Source organism: Nannobrachium achirus (assembly GCF_963921795.1).
Source record: "Nannobrachium achirus genome assembly, chromosome: 24".
In the NCBI taxonomy this organism is placed as follows: domain Eukaryota; kingdom Metazoa; phylum Chordata; class Actinopteri; order Myctophiformes; family Myctophidae; genus Nannobrachium; species Nannobrachium achirus.
Window position 1 is genome coordinate 4096919 of NC_137831.1, and position 27752 is coordinate 4124670.

Below are 27752 nucleotides of genomic sequence, written 5' to 3' on the forward strand. Positions count from 1 at the left end.
TACTGTACTTAGTTACTTGACTTTAACCCACTGGATGTGTGTGTGCTTAGTTACTGTGTGTGTGTGTGTGTGTGTGTGTGTGTGTGTGTGTGTGTGTGTGTGTGTGTGTGTGTGTGTGTGTGTGTGTGTGTGTGCAGGGGCGTCACACCAAATTCTGGGCCCTGGGTACAAGGATTCACTGCGGGCCCCCCATGAATGTTAACTATTGAAAAATAGCAGATATACAAGCTCACAGCGCGGCACCAAGTGCCGCGCTGCGAGCTTGTAGATCTGCTATTTTTGAAAAATCGTGAAAATGTGTGCCAAGAAACCTATGTTTCCATGTCAGTGATGCTCAAACGTTTTCATGTGAAGGACCCCCCCATCTCAAAATATTTAGTTCCAGGGACCCCCCAGAAGCAAAATTTGAGTTACAAATGTTCACTTAAAAAATACATATATTCAAAGATTTGCGCACATTTTCACGACTTTTCAAAAATAGCAGATCTACAAGCTCGCAGCGCGGCTGTGAGCTTGTATATCTGCTATTTTTCAATAGCTAAAGTTACTAGGGCCCCTCCACCTTGGGCCCTGGTAACTCAGTCCCACTTCCCTACCCCTTGTGACGCCCCTGTGTGTGTGTGTGTGTGTGTGTGTGTGTGTGTGTGTGTGTGCGCACGCGCGTGTGTGTCTATGTGCGCACGCGTGCGTGCTTCTGGCTTTGCGTGACCTTTGGCCACCCGGCCCGCTTGGCCACCACGCTACACTGCAGCAGCAAGGCCAAAGGTTTGTCAAAAACAAAAAGGGACGACCGCATGGAAGTCCTCGGTGCCGCGGGCCTCTTATATTCCACTGGAGTTTTTAATGGTGGGATCTTTCCTAAAAGCTGCTACTGTAGATCACTGTTAAAGGTTCTTGTCTGAGAACGTGTGAGGGAGTCGTTCTGTGATCATCCTAAGATTGCCTCGAACCGAGTCTCAAAATTTAACCGAGAGAGAGACTCACTCCTCAGACCCTCAGAATGGAAGGTAGGTGACTTTATGTTTTATTTGGAGAGTGGTGTAAAAAGTACTAAAGCAGGCGTCTTCAACGTTTTCAGGCCAAGGACCCCTTAGTTGAGAGAGAGATGACGCAGGGACCCCCACAACCTGTTCATAGATTCCATATAGTTTCATTGTTTGACAGCACAATCATCAGTATGTTTTGGATTCAGGTGAATTTGTGTTTCCAGATATTTAACCACTTGAACCGTCAATACTTAATAAACTTGACCTTTCACTCTGTACTCTGCTCTTTTTCCCCTCTACACCAAACCTCTTTGCAGAAAATAGCCGATCTACAAGAGCTTGTAGATCTGCTATTTTTGGCTAAAGTTCTCAGAATATGGACACTAGGGTTCAAGTGGTTAATATGAAAAACGGAAAAAACTAATTTCTATCACACAAAGATTTGGAGGACCCCCTGTAGTAACTCTGAGGACCCCTTGGGGTCCCAGACCCCCTGTTGAAGACCCCTGTACTAAAGTGTGTTTAACCCTTTAAGACCTGGAATGATTTTATACTTTAGCTATTGAAAAATAGCAGATCTGCAAACACACGGCACCGAGCGCCGCTGTTTTTTTAATCGTGAATTGCTTTAGCAAATCTTTGAATATATCTTTTTCAAAGCGAACATTTGTGACTCAAATGTTTGCTTCTGGGGGGGTCCCTGGAACAACATATTTTGAGATGGGGGTCCGGGGCCAAATACCTGTAATTTTGGGGGTCCCTGACGTGAATAGGTTTGAGAACCACTGATTTAGAAGACATTTATAGAATCGGGTCAAAATATTCAAAGACTTGAACACATTTTCAAGAATGTTTCAAAAATAGCAGATCTACAAGCTATTTTTTTTTTATAGTTAAAGCATAAAATAATGGTTAAAGTCATTAAATGTACCGATAAATGTCGTTTCTTTCCACACGCGGTGACTGTTTTGAAATAAACAAACTATGAGCGTTTTGTTTTAGTTTTTTGAACATGCAGCAGGCATTGACACTAAGGCTTGCCCACCTGCCCCTGGCAGGTAAAAAAAGCTGTGGGGCAGGTGGAGTTTACTTTCAGGTTGCCCGACAGGGCAAGTGCTTGTTTGAGAGGGGACGTAACCGTCTATAAGCAAGATACTGTGTCTGTCTAAACAACTGAACGTTGCAAGAGTGCTCTGTCTCCTAGTCTGGAATGTAAAATAAGAGCACTGTTTACCTATAATGTTTTTCACTGTTAAAATAACCCATAGGCATATTCATAGTTATGTAGGTATTTGGCATACAAGATTAGATATGGCATTTTTTTAAAGCACAGCCCCAGGAAGTAAAAACGGTAATTCAAATGTTACCTATCATTTTATAATTGACAATTTACTTTTCGGGCAAGTGGGCAAGAACTTTGGGAAAGTAGAACATGACCTGTACTTGCCCAACGGGCAAGTACCTCTGAGACCTTAGTGTCAACCCCTGTGCAGGTTTTGTTTATTGGATCCCCATTCGCTGCCAGTCCTCCTGGGGTCCATATGAGATGCACTGCGGTGTCAGTGACGTGACGCCCCAAAAAATGTGTTTTAAAAAAAACTTGAAATAGCAGGCATAACAATTATTTACTTTTGTTCTACTCACTCTCAACCTTATGGAAACACATTTTGTTTTTAGAGATTTTATTGGAATCAGACTTTATTCAGCAGTTTGTTGTACTTGTGCCTAAAATCGTCATATGGTGTGACATGACAATAATTGTTCATAAAATGAAAATGGAGTACACCTTTCTTAAGTTACTCACGTTTTTGTTTGGTTTCATTCACTATTTGGAATGTCACACCAAATGATTTAGTGTCACACCGTATGATCATATCTTCATGTGTCAAAGCAAACTGTGTTTTAACCTACCTATTAGTGAGTACTGAACATTACTGATTGATTAAACAATTACCCAGGAAAAACAGCAACAGTAAAATTGCTTTAAAGGACCTACACCATGAATTTTCACTTTTTCTATTTTAAAACCTTTTTTTGGGGTCCCACTGGCACCTTCTATCCTCACAAAGTCCTATTTCTGTACATTGTGTCTTTCTCTGGTTTTGGGAAGACAGAGATGAAAAGCTTTCCACGGGTTCTCAGAACAGTGCTGTTCTGAGAGTTGATCCGTGTGACGTCACACGGATTCCCGTTTTTTTTTTTTCAGTAAAAAAAAATAAAAAATTAAAAAAAAAATTTCAAGTTTTTTTTCAAAAATTTTTTTTTTCAAAACTTTTTTTTCCAAAACTTTTTTTTTTCAAAACTTTTTTTTTCAAAAAAAATTTTTTTTTCAAAACTTTTTTTTTCAAAAAAAATATTTTTTTCAAAAAATTTTTTTTTTCAAAAACTGTCAAAAAATTTTTTTAAAAAAACTTTTCAAAAAACTTTTTTTTCAAAAAACTTTTTTTTCAAAAAACTTTTTTTTCTGGAAAAACCCCACTAGATGCGCCCCTGAGCAAACAGAGGCCGTTTTGGTATTGCAGCTGGAGAGCCTCATTATAGTAGAGCTAGAACAAACAAAAATAATGGTCAGAGTGTTTGTTGAGGGTTAAAACCTGTCTAAGACTCAATTTTGAGCATATATTTATACAAAAAATATAGTTTTAAAAGCATGGTGTAGGCCCTTTAACATTAAATAACATGGCCTTAATATTTCTGAACAGGATATTATTGTAGGGCTTTAACATGGGATAAGAAAGAATTGTAGTAGTAGATGGATGATGAGGATGTGCACAGGAATGCTACGCACACCTATCACCTAAGTATTCTGCCGGCCCACGGCAGAAGGATCTTAAAGTGACAATAAGGCGCATAGCCACACTTGGAGCCAAGGCAACATTTTATTAACACAATTAGTGGAAACAGAACTCAGCATTCAGGTGAATTGCTTTTTTCCGAAGTCTCTTGAACTTGAACACAGCATTTTGTGTTGAACAAATGTATTTAGGAATCATGACGTTACACCACATCTCTACTAGCTAAAGAGTGCTGGGTTGTGCAACTCCGAAAATAGCTGATCTACAAGCTCTCGCAGCACGACTCGTTGAGAGCTTGTAGATCAGCTATTTTTCGCTATTTTTGTCTGGGGTCCTACCTTAACACTGTCCACTGTCCAGTCCAGTGAGTGAAAGTACAAAAGTATTAGATCAGATTAGATTTACATTTAGACTGTATTGTACATCAGCCAGTCATATTTGGTGAGGGTAGCAAACCGGCTGCCTTGTTGCGGTTCTGCTATGCCACAGACAACCTCCTGCTCTTCGTAGAAAATGCAGTCTCGCCCCTTTGGCTCCTCTCTCCTTGCTGGGTCATTGTTTAGTTTCTCCCTGTACTTTCTCGTTCTCTCAGCACTTGTCATTTTCCAGCTGACTTTTTGATCAGAATTGACTGAAAACATTATGCTTTGACTTTGAAAAGATATAGGCTCACAAATAGACATTTTTGTGAGCCTAAATTCATTTTTAAATGAATTTTAGCAATTCTTTTTCTTAGTTTTATTCAAGTTCCCACTTTGAGAAACAAGGTCGGGACAGTCACACCATATGAGTTTTGCCATGTTTGGTTGAAAATTCTGAAGAAATGAGGAATGAAATGTTTTAATCTTGAGTAAGTTCACATAAAGCTTAATGTCCTGCACAATATTCAGAAGGTTTTTGACAAATATATTTTTTATATATACATGTTTGACACTGAGGACAGCGAAAACGCTGTCACGTCACCCACCCGGGCCCTATTATGATCCAGGTCTTATGCCTTTTTTTTCAAAAAACTTTTTTTTTTTTTCAAAAAACTTTTTTTTTTCAAAAACCTTTTTTTTTTCAAAAAACTTTTTTTTCAAAAAACTTTTTTTTTTCTGGAAAAACCCCACTAGATGCGCCCCTGAGCAAACAGAGGCCGTTTTGGTATTGCAGCTGGAGAGCCTCATTATAGTAGAGCTAGAACAAACAAAAATAATGGTCAGAGTGTTTGTTGAGGGTTAAAACCTGTCTAAGACTCAATTTTGAGCATATATTTATACAAAAAATATAGTTTTAAAAGCATGGTGTAGGCCCTTTAACATTAAATAACATGGCCTTAATATTTCTGAACAGGATATTATTGTAGGGCTTTAACATGGGATAAGAAAGAATTGTAGTAGTAGATGGATGATGAGGATGTGCACAGGAATGCTACGCACACCTATCACCTAAGTATTCTGCCGGCCCACGGCAGAAGGATCTTAAAGAGACAATAAGGCGCATAGCCACACTTGGAGCCAAGGCAACATTTTATTAACACAATTAGTGGAAACAGAACTCAGCATTCAGGTGAATTGCTTTTTTCCGAAGTCTCTTGAACTTGAACACAGCATTTTGTGTTGAACAAATGTATTTAGGAATCATGACGTTACACCACATCTCTACTAGCTAAAGAGTGCTGGGTTGTGCAACTCCGAAAATAGCTGATCTACAAGCTCTCGCAGCACGACTCGTTGAGAGCTTGTAGATCAGCTATTTTTCGCTATTTTTGTCTGGGGTCCTACCTTAACACTGTCCACTGTCCAGTCCAGTGAGTGAAAGTACAAAAGTATTAGATCAGATTAGATTTACATTTAGACTGTATTGTACATCAGCCAGTCATATTTGGTGAGGGTAGCAAACCGGCTGCCTTGTTGCGGTTCTGCTATGCCACAGACAACCTCCTGCTCTTCGTAGAAAATGCAGTCTCGCCCCTTTGGCTCCTCTCTCCTTGCTGGGTCATTGTTTAGTTTCTCCCTGTACTTTCTCGTTCTCTCAGCACTTGTCATTTTCCAGCTGACTTTTTGATCAGAATTGACTGAAAACATTATGCTTTGACTTTGAAAAGATATAGGCTCACAAATAGACATTTTTGTGAGCCTAAATTCATTTTTAAATGAATTTTAGCAATTCTTTTTCTTAGTTTTATTCAAGTTCCCACTTTGAGAAACAAGGTCGGGACAGTCACACCATATGAGTTTTGCCATGTTTGGTTGAAAATTCTGAAGAAATGAGGAATGAAATGTTTTAATCTTGAGTAAGTTCACATAAAGCTTAATGTCCTGCACAATATTCAGAAGGTTTTTGACAAATATATTTTTTATATATACATGTTTGACACTGAGGACAGCGAAAACGCTGTCACGTCACCCACCCGGGCCCTATTATGATCCAGGTCTTATGCCTTATGCCTTAACTTCTTTACCTTTTTTTTCCCACTATTTTGAAAAACATTTTTAAATACTTCAAATGCTGATCTACATCTGCACGTTGTGAACTTGCAGATCAGCTATTTGAAATATTTAAAAAACAAAAACAAAATAGTAAAAAAAAGGCAAAGAAGTTAAGGCATAAGGCATAAGACCTGGATCATAATAGGGCCCTGCCTGTCTTAGGTGTGCTGGAAGTTTATTCCAGGCTGTCGGCCCATGGAAGCAGAATGCTGCTTCACCGTATATTTAACATGTCATTGAGGGTACATCGAATGATACGTTATTTTGTGTAAAGATTAATGTGAGATGGTAACCGTCTCTCTCCACCAGGTGGCGGCAGCGAGGCCTTTGTGACGCTGGCCACCACGGACGCCTACTGCATGGGCGCCACGGCGCTGGCACGCAGCCTGAGACGCCACGGAACCACCCGGAACATCACCGTGATGGTCACACAGGACGTCTCCACGGGCTCACGGTGAGAGAGAGAGAGAGACACACACACACGCACGCACGCACGCACCCACGCACGCACGCACACACGCACACACACACACACACACACACACACACACACACACACACAGGGATGCTGACAGAACCCTCGCTAAAACCCCCAGGACACCAATCCACTCGTCCAATAAACTCTTGGCTGGGCCTCCTGGCTAGAGTTCTCAGTGGGCCAGAAAATTAAGGCCTGGCCCCAACTGGAACCTAACTGATTAAATACAATACATCCTTACATAAGATGCTGCATTCAAGTTCAGGAGAGTTTGGACAAGGCAATTCTCTTGAATGCTGCCTTCAGGTATGGCATGGAAAGAGGGGGCATTTGCATTTCTTTCACCATAACTGCATTCATGGTCTGGAGAGAGGGCACTTTTTACAAACGGATAAAAGGACAGGGGCTCAAGCCCCCTTTGATGTTTAAGGAGCCTTTTCCACCAAAAGAACCTTGGTTCAAGAACCAGTGCCGTTCAACTTTCTTGGAACCTTTGGTTCGTTCTTGTGATCCGGCCGCAAACCGGCTTGCGTTTCCACCAGATTGAACCATGATTGAACCAGATTGAACCAGATTGGACCAGATTGAACCAGATTGGACCAGATTGAACCAGATTGGACCAGATTGAACCAGATTGAACCAGAGGAACCAAGGATTTTGCGGTTCCCGTTCAGAACCAATTTATACGGTTCGGAAACCAACTCCGGTTCTCGGTGGAAAAGCTCTCCTCTGGTTCATCCCATAGGCGGGAGAAAGAACCCCAAACGGTTCTTTGCCGGTAGGACAGTCCCTATGTGTGCAGGTGTTTGTACTATATATAATCTCTGTGATGTTTGTGCCCCTCCAGGTGTTTGTACTGTATGTAATCTCTGTGATGTTTCTGCCTCTGTTTGTACTGTATGTAATCTCTGTGATGTTTCAGGTGTTTGTACTGTATATAATCTCTGTGATGTTTGTGCCCCTCCAGGGCTGCTCTGCAGCAGGTGTTTGACGAGGTGCTCCAGGTGGAGCAGCTGGACAGCAGGGACCCCCAGCGCCTGTCCTCCCTGGGACGTCCTGAGCTGGGCGTCACCTTCACCAAGCTGACCTGCTGGACCCTGCTGCAGTACAGGAAGTGTGTGTTCCTGGACGCGGACACACTGGTGAGTCACCTCAAGATTGGCAACCTGATTGGATCCACTAGAGCAGGGGTCTTCAACAGGGGGTCTGGGACCCGTAGGGGGTCCTCAGAGCTACTACAGGGGGTCCTCCAAATTGTTGTGTGATAGAAACTTTGTTTCTCCTTTTTTTATATGAACCGCTTGAACCCTAGTGCTCATATTTGGAGATCTTAAGCCAAAAGTAGCTGATCTACAAGCTCACAACGCCTCGCAATCGGCTATTTTCGGCAAAGAGTTTGGTGTAGAGGGGAAAAAGAGCAGACTAAGTACAGAGTGAAAGGTCAAGTTTATTAAGTATTGAAGGGTCAAGTGGTTAAATATCTGATAACACAAATTGACATGAATCCAAAATACACTGATGATTGTGCTGTCAAACAATGACACTATATGGGATCTATGAACAGGTTGTGGGGGTCCCTGCTTCATCTCTCTCTCAACTACGGGGTCCTTGGCCTGAAAACATTGAAGACCCCTGTTCTATGTTGATGTTAGGGCCGAAACATTTCATCTCCATAATTATTATTATATATTTTTTGTAAATTAACGCGTTACTTGATCATACAACAGCGACACACAAAACCCGGAAAAGTAGCAGATTATCAAGTCTTCACGCCGCATTTTGAGCATTGCGAGTTTGTTGCTGCTTTTGAATTTTAATCCTGAAGGTTTTTTTGGACGTTATATGAGGTTTCCACCAGACAGAGACGGTTCCGTGCGTCACACGTTGCGACAGACGGACCTCTTTAAGAGGTCAGAGCTTCTGTACATGAGACCACACATGTAAGGGAACATGAGAGGCCATCACAGACACGCACACACACACACACGCACGCACGCACACACACACACACACACACACACACACACACACACACACACACACACACACACACACACACACACACACACACACACAGCTCAGAGCAAACAGAACAATCTGCTCAGACGGCAGCATGTTTGAAGGTCGTGAGGTCATGTTTGAAGGTCGTGAGGTCATGAGCTGAGTGGCGCTGAACCCAGGATCCTGTTCAATGTTCACTATAGCACTGGTTCTCAACCTGTGGGTCGGGACCCCCAGGGGCTCACCCCACATTATTTTTGGGGGGGGTTCCCCAGATGATTAACTTAATGTGCAACATTGATTTCTCACTCAACAGTAAACAAATCAACATAAAGTTTAAGTGTATAGAGGGAATATGCACATGTCTAAAGTGACAATTTAAGGACTTTTTAATACCTTTTATTTTATGTTATTACAAAATAAACATTGGCTAAATTGTCAAATATTAGAGGCAGAAATTGTGAAAATAGCTGATCTACATGCTCACAACGCCTCGCAACCACCCAGCATATTTCCGGGAAAGTGGTTTGGTGTAGAGGGGAAAAAAGAGCAGACTAAGTACAGAGTGAAAGGTCAAGTTTATTAAGTAATGACGGATCAAGTGGTTAAATATCTGAAAACACAAATTGACATGAATCCTAAAAACACTGATGATTGTGCTGTCAAACAATGAAACTATATGGAATCTATGAACAGGTTGGGGGGGGGGGGGTCCCTGCTGCTTCATCTCTCTCTCAGCTAAGGGGTCCCTGGCCTGAATACGTTTAAGACCCCTGTCTTAATGGGTTGACCTGCCCTCTCTCTCTCTCTCTCTCCCAGGCTCTGTGCAACGTAGACGAGCTGTTTGAGCGAGAGGAGCTGTCTGCGGCCCCGGACCCCGGCTGGCCAGACTGCTTCAACTCCGGGGTGTTTGTGTTCAGGCCCTCCCTGGACACCCACGCACGGCTGCTGGAGCACGCCAGGCTGCACGGGAGCTTTGACGGTCAGTCACTGCATCGCTAATAGTCTATTAATCTCTATTAGTCTACTATTATAGTAGACTATATAGTAAGATCAGGGCGACAAGTGGCGAGGTCGCGCCAATTCTTGGCCATCTGGCCAGTGATGTATATCGGACCAGTTACCCATAGTGGAGACCCCTGGTACCCATATATGGAGATCCATGGAGATATGCTGTGAGAGCCCAAACATGCTTACAATTATTCGTTATGTGAAAATCCTGTCTATCACATCTGACATCATACATACAATCCCTTTTATGCCCATACAGTACATGGAGATCCCTGTTTGAACCAGCCACACAGATATGGACTGTCTTCCTCCATATGGGCATTCCCATATGAAGTCCTGTTAGATATGGGCTTATGACATCAGGGATCTCCATATATGGGCATACAGTGTAAAAGGGATTATGTTAGTGATTTCCATGACATCACTTCCCTTTTATGCCCATAAATGCCTATTTGAACCAGCCACACATATATGGGCTGTCTTGGCCATCTGGCCAGTGATGTATATTGATGGCATCATGGATCTCCTTATGGGCATAAAAGGGATTCTGGGGAATACCTATATGGATGTGTCATGGTGATGTCACCTGTGCGGTCACGGGGATGTGTCAGGGGAACCACAGTGTCAGGCGTAACAGAGATACAGACAAGATGTGCCGGTTTTCATTAATAGTCAATTAAAGGAGAATTCCGTACTAAATCACTTTCTTACATTTGTGTCCCAACACGGCTGACGGCTAGTCATTGAATTTTGATATGTTGGTTGTGGAGATTGGCCCAACAGTTTTGAAGATATGGCTTATAGAATGATGCCATGCTGAAATACTACTTTTGAGATATTCAAGTTCTAAAGAAATTTCTAACCTGCAATGACCTGCATGATCTCTCACATTAATAAAAAAAAGTCTTATTTACATGCAGAGTTAAGCTCTGGCGTTTAAGTGAAATGTAGCCTGATATTTATGAAATGCTTTTGTGGCTTTTAGTGAAAAAAAAAAAAAAAAAAAAAAAGTAATTTCAGCTGTGGTCTAAAGTAGTGGCTTCCGAAATGACTGCCCCTGTGTCACACTCAGTCACAATTTTTATTGCAGTTATTTTGTCTCCAAAAAAGCGTCCCAGGTTTTATTTTATTCAAAAACACAATACTACCCATTTTGGACGACCCGACCACATGTAGGCCAGATGTAGGCCAGATGTAGGCCAAGTTGGCCAATGTGACCCTGGGCGTACAACACACTTTAAACAAACAGACAAAGCCAGATGTTGGAGCTTAGCTCCTTCCAGGGGATGCAAAGATTTTCCAAAATTGTCGAAAAACACTCTCAAGACAAGCAGGGTAATAAACATCCAAGTTGACAAAACAAAGGTTGTATAGGAGCACAACGGTGACAATAAGAGGCTGTTGTTTGAGCTGTTCCCATGCGGTATCACTCTGGTCCACAGGAGGAGACCAGGGCACCTTGAACACCTTCTTCTTCTCATGTTCTCATGTTCTCATGTTCTATGTTCTTAAGTTCTCATGTTCTTATTGTTCTCATGTTCTTATTGTTCTCATGTTCTCATGTTCTCTCATGTTCTCTCATGTTCTCATGTTCTCATGTTCTCTCATGTTATCTCATGTTCTCATGTTCTCATGTTCTTATTGTTCTCATGTTAACATGTTCTATGTTCTCCTATTCTCCTGTTCTCATGTTCTCATGTTCTATGTTCTCCTGTTCTCCTGTTCTCATGTTCTCATGTTCTCCTGTTCTCATGTTCTTATTGTTCTCATGTTCTCATGTTCTCCTGTTCTCATGTTCTTATTGTTCTCATGTTCTCATGTTCTCATGTTCTTATGTCCTTATGTTCTCATATTCTCATGTTCTCATGTTCTTATGTTCTTATATTCTCATGTTCTCCTGTTCTCATGTTCTCATGTTCTCATGTTCTCCTGTTCTCATGTTCTCATGTTCTCATGTTCTCCTGTTCTCATGTTCTGGTCCACAGGAGGAGACCAGGGCCTGCTGAACACCTTCTCCTGTTCTTATGTTCTTATGTTCTCATGTTCTCATGTTCTCATGTTCTCATGTTCTTATGTTCTTATTTCTTATGTTCTCATGTTCTTATCTTTTCATGTTCTCATGTTCTTATCTGTTCATGTTCTCATGTTCTCATGCTCTCATGCTCTCATGCTCTCATGTTCTCATGTTCTCATGTTCTTATCTTCTCATGTTCTCATGTTCTCATGTTCTCATTGTTCTCATGTTCTCATGTTCTTATCTTTTCATGTTCTCATGTTCTTATCTGTTCATGTTCTCATGTTCTCATGTTCTCATGCTCTCATGCTCTCATGCTCTCATGTTCTCATGTTCTCATGTTCTTATCTTCTCATGTTCTCATGTTCTCATGTTCTCATTGTTCTCATGTTCTCATGTTCTTATTTTCTCATGTTCTCATTGTTCTCATGTTCTCATGTTCTCATGTTCTCATGTTCTTATCTTCTCATGTTCTCATGTTCTCATGTTCTTATCTTCTCATGTTCTCATGCTCTCATGTTCTCATGTTCTCATTGTTCTCATGTTCTCATGTTCTCATTTTCTCATGTTCTCATGTTCTCATGTTCTCATGTTCTCATGTTCTGGTCCACAGGAGGAGACCAGGGCTTGTTGAACACCTTCTTCAGCGACTGGGCCGTGAAGGACATCAGCAAACGTCTGCCCTTCGTGTACAACCTGAGCGCCAGCACAGTGTACAGCTACCTCCCTGCTTTACAACAGTGAGTGTTCCTACTGTATATACAGTATACACAACCAGCACAGTGAACAGCTACCTCCCTGCTTTACAACAGTGAGTGTTACTATAGATACACAACCAGCACAGTGTACATCTACCTCCCTGCTTTACAACAGTGAGTGTTACTACTGTATATACAGTATACACAACCAGCACGGTGTACAGCTACCTCCCTGCCTTAAACAGTGAGTGTTACTATAGATACACAACCAGCACGGTGTACAGCTACCTCCCTGCTTTACAACAGTAAGTGTTCCTACTATACAGCAGGGGTTTTCAAAGTGGGTGACGGGGCACCCTGGGGTGCCGCGACGGCAGTCCTGTGCCGCGAGATCATTTGATAATATTTGGAATTTATTTGGACGCTTGAAAAAATATTTAGTTACATTTTAAACTTGAAGTACAAAGTTATTTTCAGTCAGTTCTAACCAAAATGGCTATTATCTCAACGTTTTCGTCGCAACATAATCACTAAAATATTGTCACTGTCAGGCAGAAACCTCGCACCTCCAAGTTTCAAATGTGTACGTCTTTTGGTAAAGCAAAGCCCTGCTTCATCATACAAGACTGACGCACAAAACTAGTGAAAACAGACAATCTACAAGCACACAACGCCTCGCGGTACGAGGCGTTGTGTGCTTTTAGATCTGCCGTTTTCACTAGTTTAGTACATTTTATAGATGATAAATACAAAACGAACGCTTTTGGACAAGGTTTCCACCCGACAACGACGATATGCTATAAATATAAGGTGCTGGGAGTGAAAATTATAATGTAGGGGTGCCTCGGATTAAAAGAATATGTATGGGTTGCCCTGAGACAAAAAAGTTTGTGAACCCCTGCTATACAGTATACACAACCAACACGGTGTACAGCTACCTCCCTGCCTTACAACAGTGAGTGTTCCCATATATATACCAGAGGTCTTCAACGTTTTCAGGCCAAGGACCCCTTAGTTGAGAGAGCGATGAAGCAGGGACCCCCACAACCTGTTCATAGATTCCATATAGTTTCATCGTTTGACAGCACAAATCATCAGTGTATTTTGGATTCCTGTCAATGTGTGTTTTCAGATATTTAACCTCATAAACCGTCAATTCTTAATAAACTTGACCTTTCACTCTGTACTTAGTCTGCTCTTTTTCCCCTCTACACCAAACCTCTTTGCCGAAAATAGCCGATCTACAAGCTTGTAGATCTGCTATTTTCGGCTAAAGTTCTCAGAATATGAAGCCGGTCGATTTTACATTATGGCCCAAAAACAGCGCAGCAAAATAAAGTGTATCTGGAAAGAAAGATGGAAGAAGTCAGACAAGTACAGGGCAACCACACTAACCAGTAGTAACTGATAGATAGGTAGAGAAGAACCACACTAACCAGTAGTAACTGATAGATAGGTAGAGAAGAACCACACTAACCAGTAGTAACTGATAGATAGGTAGAGAAGAACCACTACCATGATCAGCCACCAGGTTTTACTTGGAAGATGCTGGACAGTGAGGTGTATTTCTGCCTCCTCTCAGATTTGGCCACAACGCTAAGATCGTCCACTTCCTGGGTCCCAACAAGCCGTGGAACTGCAGGGCCGGAGCACAGGCTGAGGCACAGCACACGGAACACGGCACGGGGAGGTTTGTCGCCCTCTGGTGGAAGGAGTACCTCAGTCCCACGGTCCCACTGCAGAAGACACCTTCCAGTGGAGATGCTGGGAGCTCACACCACCAGGTATAGAGCATGGCAGTTTAAGCCCCGCCCGCCCTCACTCCGGTGTCGGAAGCGTTTTCCCCCATGCATTTAATCCATAGACATTTCATAAAGTATTTATTTAATCGTCTTTTAAGCCTCTGACAAAGCCACCCCGGCTGGTGAGGAATCATGACAGCAACGATTACTTAGAAAGCTGAAAAAAAGACGAGGATACAAGTTGTACCCTCGTCTTTTTTCAGCTTTCTAATTAATGGTTGCATGCAACAAAAAAAAATCGATGTAGGCTATAGGATTGTCAACTTTAGAACAGGGGTCTTCAATGGGCTGAGAGAGTGATGAAGCAGGGAGGGACCCCCACTACATATTGTGTAAAATTGTGTTGCAAGTTAAGCTTTTTTCATATATTTCACAGGTAGCTTCATAGTTGTCTGTCAACAATCTTTTTGTAAGTTTGATTCAGTTTTTATTCTCTATTAACTCATTTTGCGCCGATCCCGAGAATACTCGTGAAAAATACTCGAAAAGTACATGGTGCCGATCCCGAGTATACTCGTGAAAAGTAATATATTACTGTAACGCCGGTTATCCTACCGAGTACAATGGCGGATGGTCCCGAGCAGATCTCCCTCGCTGATTTATCATCATCACGGATCCACGAGCACAAAATAGTAATCCCATAACATTGAGGCAGACGGGGAATCTCATCTTTAATGTCCATTATCTCAAAACAACACTTTCAAAGCGCAGATGGCAATAGATGCTCGCTTATGTTACACATGTTGAAAAGCTCTGTTCCGCCATTACACAACACCACGTAAACAATGATCGAATCCGGTGAAGGACGCGATGACGTCAGACTGGAAGTGTTTACGCTATGGACTTCTGGCCTTCAAAATAAGACAACGGTTGTGAATGGGGCCTGCGGGAGGCGCGCTGGACATTTTAACCCGTTAATTTCAGGAGCACTAAATGGGTTAATATGTTGGATTCATGCTGATGTGTATTTTCAGACATTTGAACACTTTAAACCCTCAATACTTAGTAAACTTTACCTTTGGCTCTTCTTGAGAGTAGCAGAGCTACAAGCTCACAAGGCACTGCGGGCTTGCAGATTGCTATGTTGGGTGAAGAGATGGGAAGACGGAGATTATTATATCCAGATATCATTTTTGGGGTGCTTGACAGGAAAAGGTTTGAGAACCACAGGATAACAACAGCAGAAACATGAGTTGGTCGTAAGTGTGTGGGTTATAAGAGGCCAACATGTTAACAACATACCAGTAAACTACAGAGAACACATCCAGTGAACTCGAGGCTGGCCTTTTTCAAAGTCAATATTTGTGCATGCGTTGCTGCGTTGCGTATGTTCTGTACGTTGTATGACGTGCTGTGGTTTTATCTGCACACACACGCATGCACGCACGCACGCACGCACGCACGCACGCACGCACACACACACACACACACACACACACACACACACACACACACACACACACACACACACACACACACACACACACACACACACACACACACACACACACACACACACACACAGCGGCAGAGTGCCAGAGTCCAACAGGCATTGTAGTGAACGAGCATCCCTCTCTCTCTCTCTCTCTCTGTCTCTCTGTCTCTCTGTCTCTCTGTCTCTCTGTCTGTCTCTCTGTCTCTCTGTCTCTCTGTCTGTCTCTCTGTCTGTCTCTCTGTCTGTCTGTCTCTCTCTCTCTGTCTCTCTCTCTGTCTGTCTGTCCCTCCTGGTCCCACCAGAGTCTCCGTGGTGAAGCCAAGGCGTCCTTCAAGGAGAACCTGGACGCGTCCACCTCGCTGCTGGCCCGTTTCTCTGTCGCCCAGAGGACCACACCACAGCCGCACACACACACCATGAGAGACACGGTGAGTCCTGACCAGAGGACCACACCACAGCCGCACACACACACCATGAGAGACACGGTGAGTCTGGACCAGGGGTCTTAAACTTTTTCAGGCCGAGGACCCCTTAGTTGAGAGAGAGATGAAGCAGGGACAGCGCAAACCTTATCACATCGCCATTGTATTTAGGGTTCATGTCAATTTGTGTTTTCAGATATTTAACCACTTGAACCGTCAATGCTTATCAAATTTGACCTTTCACTCTGTACTTAGTCTGCTCTTTTTCCCCCTCTACACCAAAGCTCTTTGCCGAAAATAGACGATCTACAAGCTCACAACGCCAAAAGATAGTCAAAAAGTATTTCCATCAATTAAAAAACAATTCCAACATTTTTCAAAAGTATTGCATAATAGTTTTTTTTTTTCTTTTTTTTTTGTGCTTGTAGATCTGCTATTATCAGTAGGATCCCTGGCAATCTAATTTCTCTTTTGGGCTCGACTCTAAAAAATGAGAAGTTTGGGAACCACCCGTCTAGAACATTAGCACATTGTTTCTTTAGATTTTGTTGTGTGTGTGCGTGCGTGCGTGCGTGCGTGCGTGCGTGCGTGCGTGCGTGCGTGCCTGCCTGCCTGCCTGCCTGCGTGCGTGCGTGCGTGTCTACGTGTTTGTCTCTCCGTTTCTTATTCTGTGGGATTCATTGTGCAAAGAAGGATTCATTCAAGAGTCTCCAGGTTAAAGCTAACAGTAACAGGCTCAGTGATTTGGGAATAGCTGATCTCCAAGCACTGTGTTTGGTGCAATGCTACGCTGTAACCATGAGCCTGGGACATTATTAATCTATTGCAGGGGTCTTCAACAGGGGGTCCAGGGGGACCCCTAGGGGGTCCTCAGAGTTACTACAGGAGGGCTGTCAAATCTTTATGTGATAGGATCATTCTTTTAGATTGACCTCTTGAACACTCGCGTCCCTATTCCATGGAGAACTTTGGCCAAATGTTGAGGGCTTGTAGATCGGCTATTTTCGGCAAAGGTTGGGTGTGGAGGTAAAAAAGAGCAGACCAAGTACCGAATGATAGGTCAAGTTTACAAAGTATCGACAATTTAAGTGGTTAAAACACAAAAACACAAATCCAACATAGACTGATGACGGTGCAGTCAAACAAGTCTATGAATCTACCTATGAAATCCATGACAATCTGCAACACAGTTTATAGATGTAGAGATGAAAAGGTTGTGGGGGTCCCTGCTTCATCGCTCTATCAGCTAGGTGGTCCCTGCTTCATCTCTCTGTCAACTAGGGGGTCCCTGCTTCATCTCTCTCTCAACTAAGGGGTCCCTGCTTCATCTCTCTCTCTCAACTAGGGGGTCCCTGCTTCATCTCTCTGTCAACTAGGTGGTCCCTGCTTCATCTCTCTCTCAACTAGGGGGTCCCTGCTTCATCTCTCTCTCAACTAGGGGGTCCCTGCTTCATCTCTCTGTCAACTAGGTGGTCCCTGCTTCATCTCTCTGTCAACTAGGGGGTCCCTGCTTCATCTCTCTCTCAACTAGGTGGTCCCTGCTTAATCTCTCTCTCTCAACTAGGGGGTCCCTGCTTCATCTCTCTCTCAACTAAGGGGTCCCTGCTTCATCTCTCTCTCTCAACTAGGGGGTCCCTGCTTCATCTCTCTGTCAACTAGGTGGTCCCTGCTTCATCTCTCTGTCAACTAGGGGGTCCCTGCTTCATCTCTCTCTCAACTAGGTGGTCCCTGCTTCATCTCTCTCTCAACTAGGGGGTCCCTGCTTCATCTCTCTCTCAACTAAGGGGTCCCTGCTTCATCTCTCTCTCTCAACTAGGGGGTCCCTGCTTCATCTCTCTGTCAACTAGGTGGTCCCTGCTTCATCTCTCTGTCAACTAGGGGGTCCCTGCTTCATCTCTCTCTCAACTAGGGGGTCCCTGCTTCATCTCTCTCTCAACTAGGGGGTCCCTGCTTCATCTCTCTCTCAACTAGGTGGTCCCTGCTTCATCTCTCTCTCAACTAGGGGGTCCCTGCTTCATCTCTCTCTCAACTAGGGGGTCCCTGCTTCATCTCTCTCTCAACTAGGTGGTCCCTGCTTCATCTCTCTCTCAACTAGGGGGTCCCTGCTTCATCTCTCTCTCAACTAGGGGGTCCCTGCTTCATCTCTCTCTCTCAGCTAAGGGGTCCTTGGCCTGAACATGTTGAAGACCCCTGCTCTATATTATGTAAAGAAATGAGTCACAACAACCCCCACACATCACCACCAACAACACGCTAAGCTACCATGAGCCTGTGTAGGTAACAGGAAAAGCCCACCTAAAACAAAGCCGACCCAAACTCGTTTCCCAACGGGTCTGTGGCCTTAAGCTAGATGCAGAATAGATCGAAATCAAATCTTTGCTTTGGGGGTCCCTGGAACAAAATATTTCGCGATGGGGGTCCGTGGCCAAATACATATCATTCTGGGGGTCCTTGACATGACAAAGTTTGAGGAAAGAATTATAGCAACATAAGTTTATTTTCAGAAAACTGTTGATTTAGAAGACATTTGTAGAATGTGCCTATCAGTGGTTAAGGTCCCCCAAAATGGGTTTTTGGCCGCGGACCCCCATTTCAAAATATTTTGTTCCACGGATGGACCCCTATCGCAAAATATTTTGTTCCAGGGACCCCCAGAAGCAAAGATTAGATTTCGGTCTATTCTGCATCTAGCTTAAGGCCACAGACCCGTTGGGAAACGAGTTTGGGTCAACTTTGTTTTACAGTAGGTGGACCTTTCATGTATTCCCTGTGTATAAGTGTAAATGTAGTGAGTTGTACATCCCTGCTCATCACCTCCCAGACACACTGATCCATACTGGTGTTTATAACTGGCATCATAGCCCTGAAGGGGGCTGGGAGGATCTGCTCTATTATCTTCCTCTGTACTAAAAGACTTGGGAAACAAAGGACACACTGTAACCAATTGCTGTAAATTTAGGTTGGATTTTCAACAGTATCTGTACTGTTTTTCACAAAATTGTAAAATACTGTTTACCGTATTTTCCGGACTATAAGGCGCACTTAAAAGCCTTTAATTTTCTCAAAAAACTACAGTGCGCCTTATAGTCCAGTGCGCCTTATATATGGATCATTCATTGCCATTGACATTCCCTTTAGCACAGCTCCATCTGTTGGATGCATAACGCAACGGTAGTGTCTATTATGTGCGCCTTATAGTCAGGTGCGCCTTATATATGAAAACAGTTTGAAAATAGACCATTCATTGACAGTGCGCCTTATAGTCAGGTGCGCCTTATAGTCCAGAAAATACTGTAATTGTTGTCCCTTTCCTGTTAAGTAACAGCGTATGCTGTCATTAAACACACAGGAGTAGAAAAGGTAATTTAGCAGTACAATACTGTTAAAATAGTCGACCCTTTCCAGTAAATTAAAAGTTTATGCTGTTATTTTCACCTGTGCAAAGCATGCTGGGACAGCATGCAAGGGACAGCATGCAAAGCATGCTGGATAAAGCATTTCCAGGGGAAATGTTAAGCTTTTGGAAGCTAAAACTGCTAAATGTGTCATATCCACGTGTCTGCCTAGGCATGCTGACTGACATAATGTCAGAATTTGATTTGTCAGTATTTGAGCTTCTGCTTGTGCTGTTACTGTAATTTTAAGGTGGAAATTTGTTACAGTGCAACTTTGTTTTTTAACTTTCATATTTTAGATAGTCATTAGAGAAGAGAAAAGATAAGTGTTAAAATGTTTTCAGTTACTTCTTTCTGTTGTTTTAGTGATTTTAACAATTTTGATTTGCATGCATGCGGGCATGCATGCAAGTGGCTAAATCTGTCTTTTTAGACACAATAAGCCCCTTCCCAAGATGCACCGCAATCTTTCATGGGCATGATGTGACTTATGGGGGCTGGTAAATAGTAACAAAGAAATCACCAGTGTCTAAATAGACATATTTTTAGCCACTTGTACGCATGCCCCCACCCACTGAAATCAAAATACTAACATCGCTAAAAACGATAGAAAGCAGTAAAAGATTGTAATTCTCTAAAATTACAATCTAAAATATGAACCCTTGTTGTGAAAAAAACAAAGTTGTCATTTAACTGAACAAACACTCTAGTCTATCTCAGAACATCATAACCATGTTTTAACTGAACAAACACTCTAGTCTATCTCAGAACATCATAACCATGTTTTAACTGAACAAACACTCTAGTCTATCTCAGAACATCATAACCATGTTTTAACTGAACAAACACTCTAGTCTCTCAGAACATCATAACCATGTTTTAACTGAACAAACACTCTAGTCTATCTCAGAACATCATAACCATGTTTTAACTGAACAAACACTCTAGTCTCTCAGAACATCATAACCATGTTTTAACTGAACAAACACTCTAGTCTATCTCAGAACATCATAACCATGTTTTAACTGAGCAAACACTCTAGTCTATCTCAGAACATCATAACCATGTTTTAACTGAACAAACACTCTAGTCTATCTCAGAACATCATAACCATGTTTTAACTGAACAAACACTCTAGTCTATCTCAGAACATCATAACCATGTTTTAACTGAACAAACACTCTAGTCTATCTCAGAACATCATAACCATGTTTTAACTGAACAAACACTCTAGTCTATCTCAGAACATCATAACCATGTTTTAACTGAACAAACACTCTAGTCTATCTCAGAACATCATAACCATGTTTTAACTGAACAAACACTCTAGTCTATCTCAGAACATCATAACCATGTTTAACTGAACAAACACTCTAGTCTATCTCAGAACATCATAACCATGTTTTAACTGAACAAACACTCTAGTCTCTCAGAACATCATAACCATGTTTTAACTGAACAAACACTCTAGTCTCTCAGAACATCATAACCATGTTTTAACTGAACAAACACTCTAGTCTCTCAGAACATCATAACCATGTTTTAACTGAACAAACACTCTAGTCTATCTCAGAACATCATAACCATGTTTTAACTGAACAAACACTCTAGTCTATCTCAGAATATCATAACCATGTTTTAACTGAACAAACACTCTAGTCTATCTCAGAACATCATAACCATGTTTTAACTGAACAAACACTCTAGTCTATATCAGAACATCATAACCATGTTTTAACTGAACAAACACTCTAGTCTATCTCAGAACATCATAACCATGTTTTAACTGAACAAACACTCTAGTCTATCTCAGAACATCATAACCATGTTTTAACTGAACAAACACTCTAGTCTATCTCAGAACATCATAACCATGTTTTAACTGAACAAACACTCTAGTCTATCTCAGAACATCATAACCATGTTTTAACTGAACAAACACTCTAGTCTATCTCAGAACATCATAACCATGTTTTAACTGAACAAACACTCTAGTCTATCTCAGAACATCATAACCATGTTTTAACTGAACAAACACTCTAGTCTATCTCAGAACATCATAACCATGTTTAACTGAACAAACACTCTAGTCTATCTCAGAACATCATAACCATGTTTTAACTGAACAAACACTCTAGTCTCTCAGAACATCATAACCATGTTTTAACTGAACAAACACTCTAGTCTCTCAGAACATCATAACCATGTTTTAACTGAACAAACACTCTAGTCTCTCAGAACATCATAACCATGTTTTAACTGAACAAACACTCTAGTCTATCTCAGAACATCATAACCATGTTTTAACTGAACAAACACTCTAGTCTATCTCAGAATATCATAACCATGTTTTAACTGAACAAACACTCTAGTCTATCTCAGAACATCATAACCATGTTTTAACTGAACAAACACTCTAGTCTATATCAGAACATCATAACCATGTTTTAACTGAACAAACACTCTAGTCTATCTCAGAACATCATAACCATGTTTTAACTGAACAAACACTCTAGTCTATCTCAGAACATCATAACCATGTTTTAACTGAACAAACACTCTAGTCTATCTCAGAACATCATAACCATGTTTTAACTGAACAAACACTCTAGTCTCTCAGAACATCATAACCATGTTTAACTGAACAAACACTCTAGTCTATCTCAGAACATCATAACCATGTTTTAACTGAACAAACACTCTAGTCTCTCAGAACATCATAACCATGTTTTAACTGAACAAACACTCTAGTCTCTCTCAGAACATCATAACCATGTTTTAACTGAACAAACACTCTAGTCTATCTCAGAACATCATAACCATGTTTTAACTGAACAAACACTCTAGTCTATCTCAGAACATCATAACCATGTTTTAACTGAACAAACACTCTAGTCTATCTCAGAACATCATAACCATGTTTTAACTGAACAAACACTCTAGTCTATCTCAGAACATCATAACCATGTTTAACTGAACAAACACTCTAGTCTATCTCAGAACATCATAACCATGTTTTAACTGAACAAACACTCTAGTCTATCTCAGAACATCATAACCATGTTTTAACTGAACAAACACTCTAGTCTCTCTCAGAACATCATAACCATGTTTTAACTGAACAAACACTCTAGTCTATCTCAGAACATCATAACCATGTTTTAACTGAACAAACACTCTAGTCTCTCAGAACATCATAACCATGTTTTAACTGAACAAACACTCTAGTCTCTCAGAACATCATAACCATGTTTTAACTGAACAAACACTTTAGTCTATCTCAGAACATCATAACCATGTTTTAACTGAACAAACACTCTAGTCTATCTCAGAACATCATAACCATGTTTTAACTGAACAAACACTCTAGTCTATCTCAGAACATCATAACCATGTTTTAACTGAACAAACACTCTAGTCTATCTCAGAACATCATAACCATGTTTTAACTGAACAAACACTCTAGTCTCTCAGAACATCATAACCATGTTTTAACTGAACAAACACTCTAGTCTATCTCAGAACATCATAACCATGTTTTAACTGAACAAACACTCTAGTCTATCTCAGAACATCATAACCATGTTTTAACTGAACAAACACTCTAGTCTCTCAGAACATCATAACCATGTTTTAACTGAACAAACACTCTAGTCTCTCAGAACATCATAACCATGTTTTAACTGAACAAACACTCTAGTCTATCTCAGAACATCATAACCATGTTTTAACTGAACAAACACTCTAGTCTCTCAGAACATCATAACCATGTTTTAACTGAACAAACACTCTAGTCTATCTCAGAACATCATAACCATGTTTTAACTGAACAAACACTCTAGTCTATCTCAGAACATCATAACCATGTTTTAACTGAACAAACACTCTAGTCTCTCAGAACATCATAACCATGTTTTAACTGAACAAACACTCTAGTCTCTCAGAACATCATAACCATGTTTTTTTGGGGACAACAACAATGTGTTTGAGTGATTGATTGAAGACTTTATTAGAAGTTTGCATAGGAAAAGGTACAGTTTCATGACGGCACAGTTCACTGGTACAAGGTCTACTAAAAGGAGATCCATGAAAAGACTAAGCTTATTTCCACAGGAAACCATTTAAGTATCTCATATAACATTGAATGACAGACGAATAGAACACAGTACTATGCAGTAGATATGTAAAGAAAAGAAAAATGAGAGAACAAAAAAAAAAGGGTCTAAACAAACAGTAAGTATATACAAAGAAGGGGCAGGGGAGGGTAGGGTTGGGCTAGGTTAGTTTTTTTTTACCAGTTGCGAACGGCTGCTGCCTGTAAGTGGTTTTTCAGGGCAATTTTAAAGGATGCTAGTGATCCACACTCCTTTATGGCCTTCGGTAAGGCTTTCCACATTTTGGTGGTATAGCAGAAAAAAAGAGTTTGACCCTTTGTTGGTTTTGACTCTGGGTTTGCAGGGTGTGCAGCGTTCACAAGCAGAAGACCTGCTGTTGAGGGACCAGCGAGGGACGGGGAACCAGGACCACCCTCCTGGAGAAACCCAGGGACCCCAGGACCACCCTCCTGGAGAAACCCAGGGACCCCAGGACCACCCTCCTGGAGAAACCCAGGGACCCCAGGGAACCTCTGAGAGCAGCACACAACCTGTACGTTTAGACCTGTTCTATCAGCCACACTAGAGAACAACACACAACCTGTATGTTTAGACCTGTTCTATCACCACACTAGAGAACAACACACAACCTGTATGTTTAGACCTGTTCTATCACCACACTAGAGAACAACACACAACCTGTATGTTTAGACCTGTTCTATCACCCACACTAGAGAACAACACACACCCTGTATGTTTAGACCTGTTCTATCACCCACACTAGAGAACAACACACAACCTGTATGTTTAGACCTGTTCTATCACCCACACTAGAGAACAACACACACCCTGTATGTTTAGACCTGTTCTATCACCCACACTAGAGAACAACACACAACCTGTATGTTTAGACCTGTTCTATCACCCACACTAGAGAACAACACACACCCTGTATGTTTAGACCTGTTCTATCACCCACACTAGAGAACAACACACAACCTGTACGTTTAGACCTGTTCTATCACCCACACTAGAGAACAACACACAACCTGTATGTTTAGACCTGTTCTATCACCCACACTAGAGAACAACACACAACCTGTATGTTTAGACCTGTTCTATCACCCACACTAGAGAACAACACACAACCTGTATGTTTACCTGTTCTATCACCCACACTAGAGAACAACACACAACCTGTATGTTTAGACCTGTTCTATCACCCACACTAGAGAACAACACACAACCTGTATGTTTAGACCTGTTCTATCACCCACACTAGAGAACAACACAACCTGTACGTTTAGACCTGTTCTATCACCCACACTAGAGAACAACACACAACCTGTATGTTAAGACCTGTTCTATCACCCACACTAGAGAACAACACACACCCTGTACGTTTAGACCTGTTCTATCACCCACACTAGAGAACAACACACAACCTGTATGTTTAGACCTGTTCTATCACCCACACTAGAGAACAACACAACCTGTACGTTTAGACCTGTTCTATCACCCACACTAGAGAACAACACACAACCTGTACGTTTAGACCTGTTCTATCAGCCACACTAGAGAACAACACACAACCTGTATGTTTAGACCTGTTCTATCACCCACACTAGAGAACAACACACAACCTGTATGTTTAGACCTGTTCTATCAGCCACACTAGAGAACAACACACAACCTGTATGTTTAGACCTGTTCTATCACCCACACTAGAGAACAACACACAGCCTGTATGTTTAGACCTGTTCTATCACCCACACTAGAGAACAACACACAACCTGTATGTTTAGACCTGTTCTATCAGCCACACTAGAGAACAACACACAACCTGTATGTTTAGACCTGTTCTAACACCCACACTAGAGAACAACACACAACCTGTATGTTTAGACCTGTTCTATCAGCCACACTAGAGAACAACACACAACCTGTATGTTTAGACCTGTTCTATCAGCCACACTAGAGAACAACACACAACATGTACGTTTAGACCTGTTCTATCAGCCACACTAGAGAACAACACACAACCTGTATGTTAAGACCTGTTCTATCACCCACACTAGAGAACAACACACAACCTGTATGTTTAGACCTGTTCTATCACCCACACTAGAGAACAACACACAACCTGTATGTTTAGACCTGTTCTATCACCCACGCTAGAGAACAACACACAACCTGTATGTTTAGACCTGTTCTAACACCCACACTAGAGAACAACACACAACCTGTATGTTTAGACCTGTTCTATCAGCCACACTAGAGAACAACACACAACCTGTATGTTTAGACCTGTTCTATCAGCCACACTAGAGAACAACACACAACATGTACGTTTAGACCTGTTCTATCAGCCACACTAGAGAACAACACACAACCTGTATGTTAAGACCTGTTCTATCACCCACACTAGAGAACAACACACAACCTGTATGTTTAGACCTGTTCTATCACCCACACTAGAGCACAACACCAGGGACGTGCTGCCATTGGGAAAAGCGGGACAACTCCCGAACGGCCGGTTCATTCCCGGCCGGTCCAGGCTGGCCATTAGGAAAAATAAATAAAAATAAAATGTCGTCCTTCGTTCCATTTTGGGGGCTGGGCGGCCAACAAAGTAAATCGTAACTGTCGGGCAGAAACCTCGCATCTCCAAGTTTCAAATGTGTACATTTTTTCGCAAAGCAAAGCCCTGATTCATCATACAAGGCTGTCGCACAAAAGTAGTGAAAACAGCAGATCCGCGAGGCGTTGTTTGCTTGTAGATCGGCTGTTTTCACTTGTTTAAATCATTTTTTGGACATACAAGGTTTCCACCCGACAATGACCAAATGTAACTCATGTAATTGGCCCACTGGCTTGTCACTTGTCATGATCTGAAATGGCAAATCTTTGAGTAGCAGCAGCGATGGCCTGCATTGAGGGCCTCTCTAACTCTTTTTCCCGGGCTGAATCAGGGGCCCAGCACGTCCCTGAACAACACAGAACCTGTATGTTTAGACCTGTTCTATCACCCACATAGTTAGGGAAAGTTAGCCTATTGCCAGACCAATCTGGGAACTAAATCTAAATCACTAGCTTTCTTCACAAATGTGTTCATAAAGGTGTCTACTATCACCTCTGAACTTTGTCAAACCCAACTCCCTTGACATACTTTGTGGGAGCCAATCAAAGTTGCCTCCAACTTTAGCTGTAGCTGGCGTCAAAAAAAGACTCCCACTTGCTTCGCCTTGAGCCGGAAAAAAAAAAAACGAGTAGCAGCAATTCCAAACGTACTATGACGTATTAGTGGCCTACAGTACCTGGGTAAATGCAGCTTCTATCCAGATTGACATGTTTTGTTGGTTTCCCCCCCCCCCCGCAGGCGGCGGTGGTTCCATCTGAAGCGTGGCAGACAGAGCAGCAGGAGCAGCGGCGGCAGTGGGAAGAGGGCCAGGCAGACTACCTGGGCCGCCACGCCTTCCACAACATCCAGAGGAAACTGGACCGCTTCCTGGAGTAAACAGGAACAGGAAACTGGACCGCTTCCTGGAGTAAACAGGAACAGGAAACTGGACCGCTTCCTGGAGTAAACAGGAACAGGAAACTGGACCGCTTCCTGGAGTAAACAGGAACAGGAAACTGGACCGCTTCCTGGAGTAAACAGGAACAGGAAACTGGACCGCTTCCTGGATTGACCCTACGATAAAAAGGAAGGATATCACACTGGGCGTGTCCCAGCGTGGTACCGGGGGTATTGCACATACAATCTGGCCCGCACCTACACTTTGGCTCAGTAGATGGCGGCGTGTGACCATTAAATGGTAGTGTTTGTTTTGTCCTGCTTTAAGTGCCTGCTGGGGACTTGCTCTTTGCTAAATGTTCTTAGGCCACAAAACAAGTAGTGCCTTAATAGGCACAACTATGTGTTGCATATCCTGAATGAATATAAGTTATAGAAATCCATCGGATTCTAATCTACTGCTGTTTTACTGATATTTTGTGTAAGTGCTTATAAATAAATTAAATTGTGCGGTCTGTTGAATTTTTTGCACCATACATTAGTCTGACTACAAGTACGGCACACAGTACAAGTTCTAAGACATATACTTCAAAGTACAGGATTATATAAGAAGACCAATTATTTCCCACA

The 27752-nt window shown here is 42.0% G+C and overlaps 1 protein-coding gene across 2 annotated transcripts; it reads left to right on the forward strand.

The window, feature by feature from the left end:
* Window positions 1-871: 871 nt before the first annotated feature.
* LOC308280576 (glycogenin-1-like) lies at window positions 872-27644 on the forward strand. 2 transcript variants are annotated; one of them, XM_080720903.1, is made up of 9 exons: window positions 872-1007; window positions 6565-6709; window positions 7701-7875; window positions 9554-9716; window positions 12373-12499; window positions 14040-14241; window positions 15997-16179; window positions 23970-24158; window positions 26985-27644. In XM_080720903.1, exons 1-9 carry the CDS (start codon window positions 1001-1003, stop codon window positions 27120-27122), a joined length of 1329 nt encoding a protein of 442 aa, XP_080577029.1. In that variant the 5' UTR covers window positions 872-1000; the 3' UTR covers window positions 27123-27644. The 2 variants fall into 2 exon arrangements, with proteins under 2 accessions (XP_080577029.1, XP_080577030.1); XM_080720904.1 differs by having other exon boundaries at window positions 15997-16122.
* Window positions 27645-27752: the final 108 nt, after the last annotated feature.

Bases quoted from the DNA above. Each gene is read 5' to 3' on its own strand.
- LOC308280576 (XM_080720903.1), top strand. The intron at 6,710-7,700 runs GTGAGAGAGAGA...GTGCCCCTCCAG, and splicing joins GACGTCTCCACGGGCTCACG to GGCTGCTCTGCAGCAGGTGT. The intron at 16,180-23,969 runs GTGAGTCTGGAC...CTGGGTTTGCAG, and splicing joins CACACACCATGAGAGACACG to GGTGTGCAGCGTTCACAAGC.